We start from the raw sequence: 20,551 nt of genomic DNA, 5'->3' as shown, positions 1-20,551 counted from the left end.
GCAGTCTTCAGAGTGAAATCACTAAATAACTGTAGACAGTAGAGTAGCTTTATGCCACCTATGCAACATTCCTGCTGGATCGCGGCAGTGAACAGTGTGAACTTCCTTTTGTTCCTGGCAGGTTGCTTGTGGAGCGAATCTTTGCACAGTACATGGTGCCTCACAATCTAGAGACTACAGAACGGATGAAGTGTCTGTATTACCTTTATGCTACGTTGGATTCAAATGCAGTAAAGTAAGTCCACCTCTACCTGTTTAATACACGTATTATTGTTATTTATTTATTTATTTATTTATTATAAATCAGGGGTAGTAATAGGTAGGGTTGCAATGGTATGAGATTTGATGAGATTTTCACGGTATGAAGACCACCCCAGAAAATTTCGGTGCACTGTGTTTCAGAATTCTTCCTGTCGTTGTTATGCTGTGTGTGTGTGTGTGTTTGTTTGTTTGTTTGTTTGTTTATTTATTCATTTATTTATTCATTCATTCATTCATCCCCCCTCCTTAAACAAGCTTTACAATAGGTAAAACTTGAAAGTTATTGATGGGAGTATGTGTAAAATGTCTCCCATTTGATAAGTAAATAAGAAAGCTGTGCAACCATTTTATTACTATTTATTATTTTTATTTTATTATTACTCTGATTAATCTAATTGTTTGTTTTTTAAAACCAAAATAATAAGAAATTGGTAGGGTTCTCTGTTCGTTTTGTTTTGTATACGGTACTATACCCATCAGTTTTCATACCACAGTATAACTAAAACCGGTGTGCTGCTTCAGCCGTGGTACTGGTAGTGGTGGTGGTGGTGGTAACAGATGCTCTTATCCAGAGCAACTAACAAAAGTGCTTCACTTCTCACTGGTTATTTATTTTTCCTCTGAAGAGCATAATAATTTATGTTAAATTGTGATGTGTTCTGTTTGTAATCTTGTATATGGTTTTAATTGACTGGTATAGCTTAATTAAATCATTGAATCATTCCCTCAGAGCCCTGAATGAGATGTGGAAGTGCCAGAACATGCTGAGACACCATGTCAAAGATCTGTTGGATCTTGTAAAACAGCCAAAAGTAGGTTATTTCTCTCTCTCTTGCACTAATCTGAGCTCCAGACGGTCATATTTTGTGATTCGAAAGTATAACCAGTTTAATTGTACTCTCCTCCTTTCAGTCGGACTCCTACAATAAGGCAGTCTTCTCAAAAGTCATGGTCATCACCAGTAAGTCTCATAACTTCACTGCACTAATTAGCTAAAAGGACTCCTGTTGGGATTCAGTAAGAATGGCCGAATCGACTGATCTGTGTGTCTTTTGGCATTCTCAGGGAACCTGCCTGACCCAGGTAAGGCACAAGACTTTGTGAAGAAGCTGGCACAGGTTCTGGAGGAGGACGAGAAGATCAGGAAACAGCTGGAGACGCTGGTCAGTCCCTCCTGCTCCTGCAAGCAGGCTGAGGTCTGCGTGGTAAGTCTTTCAAATGCTTGCTTTTCTTTTTTTGACTTGAATTCCTTTAGCTTGCCATTTTTTTTTTTTTGTAGGGTAGGGTTTGTAGGGTATTTTTAGTGTGTGTGTGTGTGTGTGTGTGTGTGTGTGTGTGTGTGTGTTTACTGCACGGATGGATTAAAGGCGGAGGCCAGTTTCCATCTGTGTCCAACACTAACGGTGAAGATGGTCTTGTCTTGTATCTTCCATCACTGCTTTGTCGACTCAGCCCCATCATTTTGCTGTATTACAAAATACACAGCGTTAAGTTTGTTGGTCTGTCCTTTCAGAGCAGCGTTTATCTTACCCCAATTTGTGGCCGTTTTGTTTTCTACAGAAAGATATCACGAAAAAACTGGGCAGCCCCAAACAGCCCAGCAACCCTTTCCTGGAGATGGTGAAGTTCTTGCTAGAGAGGATTGCCCCTGTCCATATTGACACAGAATCAATCAGGTAAAGTGTCCTGACAATTCTCACACTCTCTCTTTCTCTCTCTTTCTAATCCTGCTGGTTTCTCATCCATCACCTGACGCCTCACACTCTCGTTTTCCATCTGCAGTGCACTTATTAAACAAGTGAACAAGTCCATAGAAGGGACGGCTGATGATGAAGATGAAGGCGTACCCACTGAGCAGGCTATTAGAGCTGGCCTGGAGCTCCTCAAGGTAATGATGTGCTCATTTCAGCATTGATTGGTGATTTGTGATGGTTCTGGGACAGATGGGGAGGAAACCTCATTAGAATTGAGGGAGCCTGTTTACATTTCATGTTCTCTGCAGTTCATCTTCCTCTCTATTTGAACTACAAACATCACTAGTCATTAGAGGGCAAGTGATCGGAGTAGGACGTTCAGCACTACACACACCGACCAGCCATAACATTAACACCATTGTCTTTCTGCAGTTCTTTCTCAGCCTTCTTTCACCCTCTTGAAACCCTTTATTCTTCAGTGGTCAGGACCCCACAGATGGTGGGTCAGTCAGCATTGCAGTAACATTGACAATGGTGGTGTGGCATATTAGTGTGTGTCCACTCATTGTTCGCTCTATTAAACAGTCCTACCTAGTTGGTCCACCTTGTAGATGTGAAGTCCGAGACAGAAGCTCATCTGTTGCTGCAGAGCTTGTGTTGGCCAGGATGCTGTTGGCTGGATATTTCTAGTTGGTGGGCTGTTCTCAGTCCAGCAGTGATTCAGAAGCACTGCTGTGTCTAATGTACTACTATTACCACCAGCGCAACACACACACTAACACACCACCATCACCATCATGTCAGTCATTATTATTACTATTACTGCAGTGCTGAGAACGACCCACCTCTCAAATACTACCTGCTCTGTGGTGGTCCTGTGAAATGGCCCTGGTAAATAGCATTAACTCCACCTTCATTTTGCAATCTGTGTGTGTGTGTGTGTGTAGAATTTAAATAGCCTAGTGTGTGTTGAATAAGCACTGTAAACTAAAGTGTGGCATTCTCCCCAGGTTCTGTCCTTCACTCATCCCGTGTCCTTCCACTCTGCTGAGACGTTCGAGTCTCTCCTCGGCTGTCTGAAGATGGACGACGAGAAGGTGGCTGAAGCAGCACTGCAGATTTTCAAAAACACTGGCGGCAAACTGGAGGAGAGCTTCCCACACATTAAATCGTGAGTGGGCTGCTGGGCTCTTACCAGCTGTAGACTGTCTGCAGAAGGACGTTGGCTGGCCTGGAGCTGATGCACATATTGAAACGTTTTATTCTATCTTTTAATAGAATAAAATGTATAAAATAAAGGGATGTTTTTGCTTTTGGTTTGAGTTAACTCTGTGTTATGATTAGGTTGTGACATGACTGAACCGAATAGGTCCAGACAGTTCTGTTTATCTTGTTACCTGCTTCTTCCCCCTAGGGTTCTTTTACCAGTACTGCAGCACAAGGCCAAGAAGGGCCCTCCCCGCCAGGCCAAGTATGCCATCCGCTGCATCCACGCCATGTTCTCCAACAGAGACACCCACTTTGCACAGATATTTGAGGTGAGATTTTCAGCAGCATTCCTCCATCATTATGTATCATGGTTAATTCATATTTTATTTTTTTAATTTTTTTATTTTTCCCTTGTACACCTCCCATGAAATAAAAAAAAACCTGTGCAGTCTCTTTCGGATGGTAGATTCATGAACTTTCATCACCCTGTAGATCCTGTGATGATCTTTTAGAATAGTTGGAGGCTTCTTTATTCCTCTTGAGGTCCACTCCTGGGCTGCACTTGCCTGGACAGCCTGACCTGTCCATGATGGCAGTAGTTTTAAATGTGCTCTACCTGTAAATAATTTAGCAGGCAGTGGAACAGCTGATTTCTAATAGTTTTGAGATCTTTTTAAATATCTGTTCAGACTCCTACACATCTGCAACCTTGTTTATAGTCGAAATCTATTCAGGTTGGTCACGTCACATTACACAGGTGTGAAGGTGAGTTGAAAAGCTTGGTGCATCGTCCCTCACGGTAGTTTAAAAAACTTTACAAAATAGAAATACTAAATGTTAACACAATTAACAAAAAAACTACCAAGTCTAGAGGGAGCTTGTAACACACGTTCTCAGTGCCATCAGAGAGCTCTCTGGATCTGGTCATGGTGATCTTTTTCACCACTTACTTCAACAAGCAAGAGCAGACCAGACTAAACGTCTGAGGTTTAAATAAGACTCCAGACTCCTCCAGAATAATCCTCTTCAACCATGTTCTGATGTTCTGCAGCTGATTCTGATTTCACACATTAAAGTAGTAATAAGGAAATTAGTATTTTTATTTAATTACTTTTATATGTCTAGTTACATTACCTTCATCACTCAGTATTGCTCAAATCAAGATTGACTGTTCATATTGTCGCTGTCCAGTGAAAAATGTGCATCTCCAAAATGGTTATTTTACAGAAAAATTTCTGGATTTCATCATTTCTATTTTCGCACACTGTCCCGAGCAGCTACAGGGTTTAAAGATGGAGAAAAATATAAATGGACAAAAATGGACATGCATGTTTTTTATTGGACACCAGCGTTATGTTTAAATATTTTTTTAAAACCAAGGTTTTCATAGGGTGTCCTTATTTTTCACAGTGCTGTGTATGCATGTTCTGATGTTTTCACTCTGCCTCCTTAAAATGCCAGTTGAAAAGCTTTCATAAGAAATTCCAAAAAATAAGATGGATAGTCTTGGATCGGAGTTCATACAACCCTGACCATGTTTCTCTTCATACATAGCCTCTGCATAAGAGTCTGGACACGGAGAACATGGAGCAACTCATAACCCCTCTCACCACACTGGGTCACCTGGCCATGTTGGCACCAGAGCAGTTTGCTGGACCCCTCAAGTCACTGGTGGCCAACTTCATCGTTAAAGACCTGCTAATGAACGACAGGGTGAGTAGAACATAACACAGCAGCCTAAGAAAGCACTGATTAGAGTGGCTGTGAAGAATTAAGACATGACTGATGAATTACACTGATGACTGGGGAAGTGAGCAACACTGATTATCTTCTGCAGCGCCATCTGTCAGGGGGTGAATATATTAGGCAGGAAGTGAACAGTCGGTTCTTGAAGGTGATTGGTGTTAAAGCAGGAAAAATGGTGCAGGACAAATTGTTATGGACAAACAGTTCAGAACATCTCCAAATCATCAGGTCTTGTGGGGTGTTCCCAGTATGCAGTGGTCAGTACTTGCCAAAAGTGGTCCAAGAAAGGAGAACTGGTGACTGGGTCATGGACCACCAAGGCTCATTGGCCTCTTTTCCACTGCAGAGCAGATGTGCTGCTTTCTTTATATTTCCGGTAGTCTGTGCTGCGCTCCCTTGCGTCAACAACTATCGTTGCGGTGTGGCGTGACCTGGCGTGACCTTGGTAACCTTTTGGCCCTGCAGTGAAAAAGAAGCCATTTGATGCGATCCATGGGGGGCCCACCTTACAACTTGCAGGACGTCACCACAGACACCACATTATGCCTTCAGAGGTCTTGTGGAGTCCATGGAGTTGCTTACTCCATATTCGGCAGGTGGTATTACTGATTTGGTGTAGATTAGAGAAGTGGACTATGAACCATTAGCTTTGGCTGCTTTTTCAAACCACGTTTTTATATTAAAGTGCAGATTAAAATAGTATGTTGGCATTCACACAAAAAACTCCAGTGCTTTTCTTCATGATAGACAGGTTTCTGTGCAGAGGCATCACAGAGATGCGCTCGCAACCAGGGGGGAAGAGCAGCAGAGAGCAGCAGCCCTCACACTAGACAGCAAAAAATTGAGGAGTAACCTGCACCAACCTCAGAGAAGATGGATGGAAATTTTATAGTATTCTGAGTGGATCACGTCCCTTTGCTAGAATCGTAGAAGATGAAAAAACAACAAACCTGACTATGACATTTTTTTTTTTATTATGGAGTCAACATGAATTTACTAACCGTGTACAGGCTATGCTGACAACGACACAGTCTACTGACCGGCTATGTCTCCAAAACGTATCTCTCCCCTGACTGCGTGCACCCAGTAAAGTTTGTAAACAGGAAACCAGTCTATACTGCACATTTTAGGACTGCAGAGTGCCCTAGCGATGAATGCAATGCACTATATCTAATTACTGCAGTGTCTAATCTATAGCTTTGTGTAGAAGCTTAAACTGAGACCAGATGCTACAAATGACAAGATCATGTTTATTATTGTTGTTGTTGTTGTTGTTATTATTATTATTATTATTATTATTATTATTGTATATTTATTAGTTATTTATAAACTCACTTTTTTTGTGAGGTGTGGGTATGTGTGTGCCTCCTGCTGTAAGAGATCTGTAAGTAGAAGCTCCTTGTGTCCTGATAACGCAGCAGGCAAGAAGTCCTTAGCTCGGTGTTGCAGCGCACACACACACACACACACACACACACACACACACACACACACACACACACTGCTCCTGAATGCCATCTGATACTTATCAGACTTTTTCTTTTCTCTCTCTCTCCTTTTTGTCTCTCTCAAAGATTCCTGGCAAGAAAACCACCAAGCTCTGGGTTCCAGATGATGAAGTTTCCCCTGAAACGTTGGCTAAGGTGGGGGCACGAGCTCGCTGTATGAAAAGCTCACTAAATCACAGTGCCGTTAACTGTGAGCTTTTCTGCTGCTGTTATCATCAGACTGCTGTTTTGATCGGGCCCGTTTTTCCAGTCACACACTGAGCGCTACAGTGATTAGCCTGGATATATTTTTCTTGTGAGTTGAATTAGTGCCAGTGCTGCTCTTCTTGGTGGCCGTGATAAATTGCTCTCCTCTTCATCCAGCTGTAAACAAACATCTGTGTTGTAAATCTTACCTGTCGGGTGTTTCTGTATAAATATGCCGCACATCAGATGTCTAGCATTTCTTCAGATAAGTGAGTTTTTAAAGACGAAGCATGTTTATTTTCAGAAACCGTATTACGCCTGTAAACAATTGCTGGAACAATTTCCCGAAGCCCACGTGTTGTTTTCCCGTTGTTTTGCTCCACTCTCAAAGCTTTTAAGTCGAAATGGAGCGGTCAGTGTTTTTGGGTGTGATACAGATTATCTTTCAGGATGATCGGCCGTTCGCTGATGCCTATCAAGGGCAGGGCTGGATGCTACATTAACCTTTCCAGGCAAACTTGGTAATGCATCCTCGCGCAGGGCTTCTCTAATGCTCTGTGTATTGTCTCTCAAGATGAAGTGCACTACAGTTTAGGGTTGGGCTGTATCCACTTGCTTTTTTTTTACCGTTATACAGTCTGTATAATGAGGCCGCGGTATACGGTATGCAGCATACATGCTTAATACAGAAACCCCAACAGGTAAGATTTACAACACACATGTTTGTTCACAGCTGGATGAAGAAGAGAGCAGTTTATCACAGCTACTAAGAAGAGCATTGGCATAAACACAAATACAACAACCAAGAAAAATCCAAACAGCCCCTATGAAGGAGCCTCGTGCAGCTCTGCTGTAATCCATAACTCACGAAGATCGGAAGATAGGCTATTTAGAGAAATATCGGCCAATGGACTGCATCAGTGTTTCCCGGTTTTTATCAGGGTTTTTTTCCGTTAGTTTGTTGTTTTTTTTGGCTAAAAATAATCCAATACTGATACACAATTGATTTATTTGATTTAATTATATGTATTTCTATTTTTCTTTCTCTCTCAGTCTCGACCTTTGTGTTCAATCAATGATTTTAACAGTAATTAGGGGGAAAATTGTTATTTAATCAGAACCTTGATTAAAGAAGACTCGTCAGTGTTATTGGCGAATGTGTGTTTATCTCATAGCTTTTTAACTTGTCTTAACTTAAGACTGAAAAGTAACGGCAAGAAAGTTTACATTTCAGAAGGAGACGAGATGTTCTGCCTGCTTATTGCAAACAGTAATTGCAAACATCCATGCGTGTGCACACACACACACACACACACACACACACACACACTTCTCATCTCTACATTCTCTGTTTTAGATCCAGGGCATCAAGCTAATGGTGCGGTGGCTGCTTGGCGTGAAGAACAATCAGAGCAAGTCTGGGAACTCCACACTTAGGATGCTCACTGCCATACTAAACAGTGATGGAGACCTGACTGAACAGGGCAAGATGGGGTGAGTGCTTCCAAAAACTGATAAATGAACTGCTTGGTGGTTGTCTTGTATTGCAGTGATTCTCTACAACCCCATTTTTAATCCTGCATGTTGGAAGTTCTCCAGCTAAAATCTCTGTGCCGTGAGGGCTGGTTAGAGAACCACTGTTTATGTCTTTCGAGAATGTAGTTCTGTGCTTGGATCATCTCAGAAAACAAAATTTGGAGCAGTCTACGTTTTTTATTTATTTATTTCAATACTTAAATCAATACAAATAAGCTTTTAAACCATAAACAGTGGCTTAAAATATATGGACAAAAGTATTAGGACACCCACACATTATTCATTTCATCCAAAATCAAGGGTTTAAGAAAGAAAAGTTGATCCTGCTGTTGTAACTGTCTCTACTGTAAAGGAGAAGGCTTTCTACTAGATTTCTGAGCATTGCTGTGAGGGTTTGATGGCGATCAACACCCCACCCTGCCTCATAATCCTCCGTCCTCAACTCATCCCAAGAGTATTGGAGGAGTACCAATCATCATTCCTGAAAACACAGTTCTTCCAGGGGCTCAGGGGCTTTATATACCCCTTTATATAGCCCACGCCTGGCATTAGAGAGTCCTGATCTATTGGCAGTACTTCTCCACAGGGACTAGAAAAGCCGTGTGTGTAGGTTGCACTCATTGCTGACACAGTTGTGCAAATGCAAAGTAGCTGAATACATTCATTAGAAAGGGTGTCCACAAACATTTAGACATTGGGATTGTTTATCTCTCAGCTTAACTTTTCGTCGCAGCCAAGGCTCGATGCCTCAGCCTTAGTTCTACAAAATCTATTAGTAGAATTTAACAGATTGAGCAGCCACTGGAAACCACTGAAGAAAAGGAGGCCAGTGTTTAAACCAGTGATCTAAGCATAGTTTAAAACAAGAAATGAGGGAAAAGCTTTCTTGGCTGTTTGTAAGAGTACAGCTCATCACATGCAGCGCTTATATCTACCTGAGATGTAGTGTTGGCCTCTTGTGCCCCCTGAGATTCTGATTTGTTTGTGTTTTTATTTATTTGTTTAGGAAGCCAGACATGTCCCGGCTCCGCCTGGCGGCAGGCTGTGCAGTGCTGCGTCTCGCTCAGGAGCCCTGCTACCATGAGATCATCACCCTGGAGCAGTACCAGCTCTGTGCTCTGGTCATCAATGTAAGATCTTTTGGACCTGTAGTCTCACTCCTCTCCGCTTCACTTAGTGGCTGAAACTCTTAGCTCATCTTTATTGGCCGGTCTCTTCAGTTTTAATGGCATGAAATGGGGCATGGTGACCTTAATGTCAGAGATTCGCTGTATTATTCCGTCAGCACTGCTGCTGGTACTATGAGGCCATATGGTGGTCCTTTTGGCTTGCTTTGGGCTGTTTGCTTGCCAGCTAATTCGCTTAAACAGAAAAGGTGTGCAGCATTTGTGCGCTCGTCCCATTTAGGCTGTCAATGTTGGAAAAACAGAGTAGATTCTGATTCACTTCTGTTGTGTTACCGTTTAATAATTGAAGATTAGAGGCAGGAACTTTACTATTACACCAATAACAGCCCTAATACTGCACTGTGCTACTATAATGTGCTCCGGACAAGAGTGCCCACTAACAAAATAAACGCTTAAGTAGTTTGTAGCTTTAGTTAAAAGTGATTTGTCATGCTGCAGCGTCTAAATCATCTTCTAGCTCCACTAAGGGTTCTCCCTCCTATCTGTTAACTCCTTGTCTTCATTCATTGCAATTCATTTAGCGAGTTGACCTAATCACTGTGCATCTCTTCTCAGGATGAGTGTTACCAGGTGCGGCAGGCCTTCGCTCAGAAGCTGCACAAGGGCCTGTGTCGGCTGCGGCTGCCGCTGGAGTACCTGGCCGTGTTTGCTCTGTGTGCCAAAGATCCGGTGAAGGAGCGCCGGGCTCATGCCCGCCAGTGCCTGGTCAAAAACATCAACCTGCGCAGGGAATACCTCAAGCAGCATGCCGCAGTCAGCGGTGAGGGCATGTACACCCCTTTTTTTTACCTTCATTACCATGTAGGTCAGTGTTTCACAATCCTGGCCCTGAATTTTGTGATTTGGATGCCCAAAGCTAACCCCCAGCTCTAGCCCATTTTAAATTCTAGGTGGGCTCGGTACAGGGTCCATGTTGGTGCTTAAGTATGCAAATGCCTTAAAAAACAACAAAAAAAAAACAGGGTGTCATGGGGTCATGTTTTAACCCTTTCCACCCTAAAAGCTTGAATGTGGGCACATACATTTATCAAATTATTAGTAGGTACTAAATAATTAGTACTTATTAAATATGATGTTCAATAGTTAGGTGGTAAATTATTAGTAGGTACTGATTAAGTACTTTATTATTTAATAATATGTAGATGCTAAATTAGTAGGTACTGAATAATAAGCACATTTTGGAGTAGTAGATACTGAATGCTTGGTACTTGGATACTAAATAATTAGTATGTACTAAATTAATATTTATTGAATCATAATTACTGTTCTGATTTTTTTTTATATTGGATAATACATAATAGTATGTACTGAAAAATGTAGGTAACGAATTTGTAGATTCTGAATAATACATGCATACTAAATAATTAGTAGGTACTGAATAATTACTATTGGATCAAGCAGGCTAGTATACACGGATAGACATGCACGTGGCTGTGCTGTTTGGAGGACTGTTCAGTGTCATAAGGAAACATTTGCCCTGATGTTACATTGATATTAAAACACTTAATTTTATATGTGTTTAAATTTAATTGCGTATGCTCGCAGACAGCCTGTTGTTCATGGAAAACCCTAACATGTGCTGGGAAGAGCACCAAAACCCCAGGAGTGGGAAACACTGATGCAGTCCATTGTTCATTGTGCTGTGTGTAGACAAATGCAGAGATAAACTTGAAGCCATTTGTCATTGCTTTTAAGCGGCATGCTCAGCAAGAAATTACTTTGGTATGTCTTTCCTGCCAAACTGAATTACTTGGCTGATGTTTAGACCACTTAATCCACTGCGGTTGTCATTAATTCATGCCATTTATTTTGTCATGTTGATTTGATTTAGACTAATTGGATTGTCATGATCTGACACTGTAAGAAGATCCAGTACAAGTCTTTCTAGTCCATCTTGCTCTAATTCATTCTGTGTATCATGCCCATCGGCCTTCCTTCCTTCCCGTCGGGGGGGGGGGGACCGGACACCCCATAAAAACTTGTCATTTTTAACTCATTTAAACAACTGGGCAGACTTGTGCAGTTTGTTTTTGGTGGTAGATGCTGTACTTTCCCAATAACTGTACCAAGCGCTATCTGTAGGTCCTGTTATGAGATTTTAGGATTGTTGGAGACTTCCTTACCCTGACTTTACTAGGACAGCCTCATCTGGCCTTGTTTGCCAGTGGTTTTAAATAGCGGACAGTGGAACAGCTGATTTCTTATAGTTCTGAGATCTTTTTAAACCTCTTCTCAGACTCATCTGCATCTACAGCCTTCTATGTGAAGGTCCGGAGAGCTCTTTGGATCTGGCCATGGTGATCTTCACCACTTACTTTAGCCATCAAAAGCAGACCAGTCTAACTGTCTGAGGTTTAAATAAGACAGACTTCTCCAGAATAATCCTCTCCAACCATGTTCTGGTCATCTGCAGCTGATGTAGCAGCAGCTGAAGATGATGTTGAAAGACATTTCTTCAGTTTTATGTTTTATATATATATATATATATATATATATATATGTTGCCTCCATCTTTCAATGCTGTTCAAGTGAAGATCAGCTGTCCAGATGTTTAAATGTGTTTAAAAAAGATGCATGTGTGTTTTTATGAGGTGTCCTATTTTTTCAGTTGATTGTCTGAGCTTGAAAAGCTCTGCTTAGTGATTGATTCTTCAGGACAGGTAAGTGAATAATCACGGTTTATTGTCTGTCTATTGCAGAGAAACTGATCTCTCTCCTGCCAGAGTATGTGGTGCCGTATGCCATCCACCTCCTGGCTCATGACCCAGACTACGTGAAAGTACAAGATATTGAGCAGCTGAAAGACATCAAAGAGTGAGTTTCAGCCCTGTGTGTGTGTGTGTGTGTGCGTAAGAGAGATGTGCTGTATAATGCAGAGCGCTGAAAACCATATATAGAAGAAAATGGTGTTTTCAGGGGGGGTGTCCACCAGAGATTGATTCTGAGAGCTCTCTGCTTTTATCTGTGAAAATCATTCATTTTTTTTCCCCCGCCTCGGTATCTCTCTATCCCTCCTCTCTTATCTTCTGAAGGGCTTTATGGTTCATTTTGGAGATCCTGATGGCCAAAAATGAGAACAACAGTCATGCATTCATAAGAAAAATGGTGGAAAACATCAAGCAGACAAAAGATGGCCAGAGTCCTGATGACGCCAAGATAAACGAGGTGGGTCTAAGCTGTTCTAGTAGGATTTTTTTCTCCACCATGTTTTACGGTTTCCTTTTTGCTTGTTCAGGATGGAATACAACCAAATATCTCTGTCAACATTTCACAAATTCATACATGGCCAGTTGTGTATTGTTAATTTTGCAGTGTGTGGTTTTAGGAGGCTTAAAGTAACCTTATGTAGTAGGGTATAGTTTTGCCCCTAAAATAGCAGCCTGAGAATCGTGTTGATGCTCCACTGACTGTAATGGAGAGAATAGGGTCTGTCATTGCCACTCCAGGCCCAAACACTGCTGCTACACTGTCAAACTTCGGTGGAGCCGAACAAGACCTTTCTCCAAAATTGCGTAGTGCTGCGAAACCCAAGTCATAATAGTGTAAAGTCCTGTAGTATTCCTCTACCGCCTCAGTCCACATGCTTCTTTCACTACAGATCTTTCAGCCGTCTATGAAGGGGGGGGGTTCCAAGCCTAATTTATATTTACTGCAGTGGTGTGAAAGTGAATTAAACTTCCCACCTGTAGGGGGAGCCCAGAAGCAACAAAAATACTAACTCTTACATCTGGCTGCTTTAAGGCTACTTTCTAATTACCAAGCTAAAGTGACTCAAATCAGAGTATTTATTTATTTATTTATTTATTTATTTTTTGGGCCTTAATGTGACAGTTCAATCCAATTTGTGACATCCAATTTGTGAGCATGAGACAATTAATAAAAATGTCCTGGAACCATTTGTGAGATCCTGAGAAAGTTGGTGTTGAAGCACTGATCTGATTTTATTTATTATTTATTTCTTTTTTTGGGGGGGGGACAGCTGTGACGAGTCAGTGTAAGAACAAGAACAGTTAAAAAGATGATTTGCTTGATTTTTGATATTTGGTTTTTGTTCATGAGCAAATAATCTGTGCTGATTAGTCCACTTCAGGCTATGTTCACGTTACAAGCCTCATTAAAGTGTTTCTATAGGAAAATAATGGGTCTTTGATCCAGCCTATCCTGCCTTACTCAAGACTTTACTCAATACTTTTTTAACTTCTCTCCTGTTAGAAACTGTACACAGTGTGTGACGTGGCCATGAACATTGTCATCTCCAAGAGCACTACATACAGTCTGGAGTCACCAAAAGACCCTGTGCTGCCTGCACGCTACTTCACCCAACCTGACAAGGTATGCCTTGCAGCCCCATAACCAGCAAGTGTCCTTAAGAGCAGATTGCTTAGGAGCGCTTAAAGCTCTCCTCTAAATAAATTGAACGAAGTTTCTTGCGTTTTTTGTTTTGCAGAATTTCAGCAACACAAAAAATTATCTTCCTCCTGAGATGAAGTCGTTCTTCACCCCAGGAAAGGTACGTCTCTAGCGCTCGTGCAGTATCCAATGTGTAGCATGTGTCTCTAATGCACTTCCTGTTGATGAAAATCTCACACAGCTGCTGCTTCTCTTAACCATGCGCCTCCTCTCTCCTCCAGCCCAAAGCAGCTAATGTGCTGGGTGCTGTGAACAAACCCTTATCAGCCACAGGCAAGCTGCAGACCAAGCTCTCCCGCATGGAGACCATCAGCAACGCCAGCAGTAATTCCAATCCTAGCTCCCCTGGACGCAGCAAAGGAAGGTTGGTCTGTTGTTCATTTTATTGAATTTAGTGTGTCTGAATAAGAGAGAGGGAGAGAATGTGGTAGTGAACAGACTAGGAAAATGAATGTGGGCACAAAAACAAGCACAATATCTAAGAGTCTAAGGCTATGACAGTTTGTATACACCATTGAAAAGTAAATGTTTGAAGACCTGAATATGAAATTTACACGGTCGCCACTCGTCCTGGAAAATCTAGAGAATTTGGGGGCTGTATTTCCTGTCATGAAAAGTCCTGGAAAATGAGACCATGCATAAAAATGTCCTGGAACTATTATAAAGATTTTCATATCGTCGCTGCTACACACACATTTTGTATCTCCAAACCAGCAACTTTACAGGAGAAGAAAAAACCTTTCATATCTTTTAATGATACAAAAATATTTGTTCCAAGACATTGTAGAGAATTTATATTGGTCCAATTCTCATGAAATTGCATGTTGTCTTGTATGGAAGTCAAAGAAAATATCTTGGAAAATATTTTCCTCAGAAGAGTGGGACCCCTGAAACCCTTCAGACCTATTCGCTGGTACCTAAGGTTGTGTATTGGCATGAAACTGGTGATGTGTTATGAATCATGATCCAGGGGTTTCAGTTCAGTATGTTGTGATAGGAAAACTAAATTTCATGCACGACTGTGGTATAAAATCAGAGAAAAATGGGCAGAGTGGTCCGGCAGACTGAGGCGCTGTCACTGTGATCAGAGTATCGCTGGTTCGAATCCCATTCATGCTGCTTGCCATCGGCAGCCGAGGCCCAGAGAGAGCACGGTTGGCCAGCCCCACATCGCTTCGTGGCGTCTGCAGACTGGTGCGTTGGATCTGGGTATGCGGTGCTTCCCTCCAGGCGCGTTGGTTGCCTGGTGGTGTTGCAAATGTCAGAGGGGGGCGTGTGCTGATCCGCCCTCACTGATGCCAGGAGCATCGTGTGCATTGGGGGGGTATGTACAGGTTGGTTAAGTGGCGGTCCAATTTGGGGAGGAAATGGGTGAAAAATCTGATAAAATGGGACAAAGTACAACACTGCAACCCCAACGAGGTAAACCGCTTATTAAAATGTGTTTTTGCAAATCATTTTCTTCACCTTGTTTCCTTCTTATGGCCTTTCATTTGCTCTGTCTCATGAAAAACTTTGATGGTAATCAAAACTAGAGTGTGATCAGCGGAGTGGTGAACCTGGTCCTCATAACTGAAAATTCTACCAAATTTAAAGAAGCTTGTTTTGGCACCCTGTGAACCAAACCTTCAGACTGAGATCTGCATGTTAACCTCCAGGCTCTTATTCAATGTCTTTTAGCTTCATCTGTTTAAAAACTAAAACAAAGAGGCACAAATGAGAAGAAGCTGTGGTATTCTGGTTGTCGAGTCTTCCATAAGAGCTGCGCTGGTTTCCATGAGATGTAGACGTTGGTGAATTGGTGTCATTCACATCCTGCTGAATTGGTCTGTAAACACATTTGCATCACAAGGCTGTAATGATTGCAGCCTTACTGAGGCTCCCTCACATCAACAGAGCACTTCAGTCTGGAACCAGTCCTTTACTTGGAGATGGAGAAGCTCTACTGTGAACCAATTAAATCTAGCATAACATGATTCATTACTGTTCCAGACTGCTGTAATTAAGTATCCGAGCTGCACTGTAATGAAACAAGAATAGATGATAGGTGAAGTCAACAGATAAAGCAGTAAATGGATATTTGCAGACGCCGTGTAGATCCACCAATTTCCTGCTGCGAGCGCTTGTTTTTATTAAAAGTTTATTTAACTTAATTTCTTTTTTATTAATAATTTATAATAATGATATTTTTAAGGGTTTTTTGTTATATATTTTGGGTGGAAAATCCATTGCGAAACACACGTTTTGATATAAAGCCTATTTTGCAGTTATGCTGCATCAGAGCTCTGCATCTGCCTTTGATTAAAAGGGCTTTTGTTTATACTGATGCTCAGAGCTTGTGCTATGATCATTTACAAATATGAATAATATGATGGCTAATGATCTTTTACAGTACCAATATCATGGAAAGTAGCTCTTTGGTATAGTAAATGGCAGTATATTGAATTGGAATCCCTGTATCATTCTGGGTATCGTATCTCCAGGTTGTTGCCAATGCTCAGCCCTCGTATGTAAATACTGTATTCATGAGTACCATTCACCCTCCAGTCCGTAGAGCCAGTCTGGAATTAGCCTGCATTCACTTTTACAAGCCTTTAACTCCCCCTTCCTTCATTTCCTCTTGTTCTCAGACTGGACTCAGGAGATGTGGACCACAGCGAGAACGAGGACATCTCCATGAAAAGCCCGTCTGAAACAGAGAAGCCCAGCAGGGGACGCAAGCGGGCTGCCGCCTCCAGCCAGGAGGACAAGGCCCAGGAGTCGAAGCCCAAACGCGGCCGCAAGAAGGCGGCCAACACGAGCACGGACGACGCGGAGGAGCAGTGGGGCGAGGACAGCAACATCGCCGAGGCTTCCATAGAGACGGAGGACGAACAGAACAGTCCGCCCAAGAGGGGGCGCCGTGGACGGCCACCCAAATCTGCTCCGAAGGAGGAGACCCCTAGCAAGGGAAGGAGAGGCCGCAGGAGGGCCGCACCACCTCCGGAGGAAGAAAATGAGGACGAGCAGGAGGAAGAGGAGGAGGAAGAGGAAGAAGATGCAGGCAGTGAGAATATGGAAGTAAAGCCCAGAGGCAGACGAGGCCGCAAACCAAGGTCTGTCAGTTAGTAGTTTTGTCATTGAGATGTCAAATAATCCTGATATCCAGCTATCAAATAGTTGTTCTTATATAGCTTAGATTTTAAGCACCAGTTGAAATGAATTAAAATAATACAATTAAAAAGCCGTCGCGTAACATAGTGGTTCTCCATCACCGTGTTCATCATTAGAACATCTCCAAAGTTCTCCTCTCTCATGGAGTCTAGTGCTATTTAGTGTTCTCCTCAGATCAACACCTGGTTTAGAGGTAAATCAGGGCTTAATGATGGTAAATCAGGTGAGCAGGAGTTGAACACATCCTCCAGGCTGCGCTGGCTGGACTGGGGGGCGTCCAGGAGAAACCTGGAGGAACCGAGCTCTGTTCTTCAGACTAGCTCACCGACAAGATCTCACTACTTTCTTCAGAATGAGAAGATCTTGCTCCTTTTTACTGGATTTATGTTCACCTGCATCTGTTCTAATGAGATCTGGAGCTTCTACAGTAAAAACTCTTAAAACTGGGATTAAATAATGTGCTTATGTGGCTAAAACGTCTGCACATGTACCGTGTGTGTGTGTGTGTGTGTGTGTGTGTGTGTGTGTGTGTGTGTGTGTGTGTGTGTGACTGTACCATGTTTCGACTGTTTAAACTGATGTGGTACCATGTGACTTTCAGAGCGGAAGTACCGGAGCCCACCAGCGAATCGGTTGAATCCACCCCACAGAAAAGAAGAGGGCGACCTCCAAAGTCGCAAACGGCAGCTAAAAAGCCCGGGTACGCCACAAACACACATCACTATGGTCTTTTCCGAGTTCAGACGCTGAAGTAGAAATCAAATAGCAATGGTTTTTAAACACTGAGTGATCTCAATGCATGCAATGCAACTCACTCACAGGCCAGTGTTCAGTTAGGCTCATTTCAGGAGCTCCTGAAGTTCAGAGACACGGCAATCTCTAACGGCCCTTTGTCTGCTCTGTTCATTCCGTGCTGCAGCGGTGGGAGAACCAGAGCAGCTGTTAGCCAAGAGGAAGAGTCTGAGGAGGAGATGGAGACGTCTCAGCAGAGTGAGGAAGAGGCAGAGGAGGAGCAATCGCAGGAGTCCTCACCTAAAGTAAGTCTGTCCACCCTCTCCATGCTCGGAAGCTGCGCTGCTGAAAGAGGTTTTTGCCGGTCGGTTGAAGGCTGTGAATAAAGCTCCAGGAAAGAAGAGATGAAGGATTTTAGGATTTTAATCCATTCATTCATTCCTTTGTAGTTTAACAAGCTAAACAGGTAAAAGACGTACCGGTGAGGCTTGCTTTAGGATTTTGAGGGAGCAAACAGTGTTTAACAAATGTTTTTGTAGTTTGGATGATTTGTGATTTTTTTTTTTTTTTTTTTTTTACTTGGATCATTTTAATAAGTTAATTCATTTTTGAGCACATGAGTATGTAATAAATGAGCTGTTTCCAGATCTGTAAAGCCAATTGAACTGAAAACCTGGGGCTGGATTTACAAAAGCTTTTTTAAGAAAAAAAAAAACATATGAAGACTTTTAAAATAAAAAGTTCTCAAAATAAAAATAAAGATATTCTCTGAAATTCTCTTAGTTACATTTTCATGGTTTTCTTATGTAGCTCATCATAAACAATAAGACAATTATATAATTAATTTTTTTTGTTAAATCTGGAGAAATTAGACGAAAAACACATTTAATACAACTTCGTAAAAAATGAGAACTCTCGAAACTCTTGAAACTAACAGGACTTTAAGAACATTTGGGCCTCGTTTACCATTTCGATTTTATTTTTTTCTTGAGAAATGTCCTAACAAAATCTACATCAGTCATGTGTTTTTAAATTGGTCCTATAATGATGAATTTTATTGTTCTCATGATTTAAACTAATCCCAAATAAGAAAACAATAACAATCTGAAAACTGAACAATGTGAAATTTCTTCTTCAGAACGGTTGGTGAAAAAGGTCCATTCTCTGCTTTTAATCTTGTTAAATTAGACCTCAATTCTAGTAATTCAACGATATAAACATCATTTTAGAGGCAGATCTTTTCTGGTTGGATTCACAAAAGATTTTTTTTTTTTTTTTTTATGTTTACATTTTATTTATTTTGCATAAATTAACTACATAATCATAATGATGATAATCTGTTGTTTTTTTGAGAATTGCATTTAAGAACTTTTTAATCTTTTTAATCCTAAAAAAAGTTTTTGTTTTTTGTGAATCTGCCCCCTGACCTCTTAGGCAGCGTTCAGTCTGCAGGCAGATCAGATCTGGTGAGATGACCGTCTGCGCTGTTGTTTTGCAAGTGATCAGATCGGATTTGCGTGTCCAACATAAATAAAAGCTCTCTGCATGTGCTGCTATGGTAACGGCATAGGCGCAAAGTGGCTAACCAGTGGGGCTCTACTGGTTACTCCTGCATTTCAGGCACTCGTGATTTGACGTGGTCGTTGTTTGGCACGTTTCGAGTGACACAGGAGACACTTTGAAATCCGATTTGAGCGACCAGAGCGCCCCAACTGAGACACATCTGTACATATTAGTCTGCCTCCAAATGTGGTTTGGATCCGATATGTGGATTGTGAATGGTTTTGGCTGTCCAGACTGACCACACATCACTCTAGATACAATCTAGAAATCCTAAAAACTGGATTTGGGCTGGCAGTCTGAACCAAGCCGGTCAGTCTAGGACCGTTGGTCTATGGTTTCATTAAAAACATTTAAAACTGATTTGCAAAAACAAACCCAAGCAGCATCCAATCCAGCGAGTCTGAAGCCTACAGTTATACTTGAGTCCTAAAATAGACGGCGCAGACTGTGTGTGGTGTCATTATTGACTATTCTGGTCTCTGATCTGAAGTGCTAATTGCTTCGTGTTCGCTGTGTGACTGTGTAGGTGCGGCGGAAGTCGGGGAGGCGAGACCGCAGATGAGTGAGCTGAGCGGAGCAGAGCTGAGCTGAGCTGAGCTTCTCCAGCGCCTGAGATTCACGATTGGCCAAGCTTACGAAAAAAGCCGCGAAACGTAAGACGAAGGAGGGGATTTTTTGGAGAGTTTGGACTTTTTCGAGCCATGCATCTGCATCTGCTTCAGCTGTATTTTGCCGTCTTTTCTGCCGTACGCTTTTGCCACGCCTCTCCACCATGACTCGTGGTTTGTTTTTTGCATTGTTGCGTGTGCTGACCATGTGAAAGATCTTAAACTACACACACACACACTCTCTCACACACACACACTCTCTCACACACACACACACACACACACACACACACACACACACACACACACACACTCTCACTCATACATACACACACAGAAATACACACATACAAAAAAAAATGTAAATAGTCTTTGTTCTGTCCCTACAACCCCCCCCCCCCCCTCCCTCTTCTACATCCAGTCGCCCAATCGCCCGCCCACCCCCCTTTAGGGAGACAACTGTATAGCTTTTACCCTTCCAGCTTTAAAGATATTGCACCAGCTGATCTGTCCAAGTATGAAAGACAAAAAAAAACAAAATCTGACAAGCGACTTTTAGCAGTACTGTATCTGTCCTGTGTGTTTTCTGTATCATCTGTAATGTGCGACATGAATAACTGTTTTGTAGTTCCATTTAAAAAAAGAAAAAAAAAAAAGAAAAGAAGAGAAGATCTGTCTGTCATTTTATTCTTTCCCTTTTTTTAACCCCTTCTCGTTTGTGTAATTCTTGTGTGCATATTATTGTGGATGTGCGAACG

General features: G+C 41.9%; 1 protein-coding gene across 2 annotated transcripts in view; it reads left to right on the top strand.

Annotated features, from left to right (window-relative positions):
- The window catches only part of pds5b (PDS5 cohesin associated factor B), a 43,680-nt gene that overhangs the window by 22,868 nt on the left and 261 nt on the right, over positions 1–20,551 (top strand). The window contains exons 13-34 of one of the 2 annotated variants that reach the window (XM_072691527.1): positions 122–235; positions 992–1,073; positions 1,174–1,222; positions 1,327–1,466; positions 1,822–1,937; positions 2,044–2,149; positions 2,966–3,126; positions 3,370–3,493; positions 4,719–4,877; positions 6,485–6,553; positions 7,962–8,098; positions 9,147–9,270; positions 9,883–10,087; positions 12,027–12,141; positions 12,360–12,492; positions 13,540–13,659; positions 13,775–13,837; positions 13,959–14,101; positions 16,368–16,832; positions 17,492–17,590; positions 17,810–17,927; positions 19,712–20,551. The exon at positions 19,712–20,551 is cut by the window's right edge and continues 261 nt beyond it. In XM_072691527.1, coding sequence (XP_072547628.1) covers positions 122–235; positions 992–1,073; positions 1,174–1,222; positions 1,327–1,466; positions 1,822–1,937; positions 2,044–2,149; positions 2,966–3,126; positions 3,370–3,493; positions 4,719–4,877; positions 6,485–6,553; positions 7,962–8,098; positions 9,147–9,270; positions 9,883–10,087; positions 12,027–12,141; positions 12,360–12,492; positions 13,540–13,659; positions 13,775–13,837; positions 13,959–14,101; positions 16,368–16,832; positions 17,492–17,590; positions 17,810–17,927; positions 19,712–19,747 — 2,878 coding nt within the window. In that variant the 3' untranslated portion in view covers positions 19,748–20,551. Of the gene's footprint in view, positions 1–121; positions 236–991; positions 1,074–1,173; positions 1,223–1,326; positions 1,467–1,821; positions 1,938–2,043; positions 2,150–2,965; positions 3,127–3,369; positions 3,494–4,718; positions 4,878–6,484; positions 6,554–7,961; positions 8,099–9,146; positions 9,271–9,882; positions 10,094–12,026; positions 12,142–12,359; positions 12,493–13,539; positions 13,660–13,774; positions 13,838–13,958; positions 14,102–16,367; positions 16,833–17,491; positions 17,591–17,809; positions 17,928–19,711 lie in introns of both variants that reach the window. The other variant, XM_072691526.1, reaches the window with a different exon arrangement.

The sequence above is a fragment of the Salminus brasiliensis genome, chromosome 11 (assembly GCF_030463535.1).
Source record: "Salminus brasiliensis chromosome 11, fSalBra1.hap2, whole genome shotgun sequence".
Lineage (NCBI taxonomy): Eukaryota > Metazoa > Chordata > Actinopteri > Characiformes > Bryconidae > Salminus > Salminus brasiliensis.
Note: the sequence above shows the minus strand (reverse complement) of the source record. Positions and strands in the feature narration are given on the sequence as shown.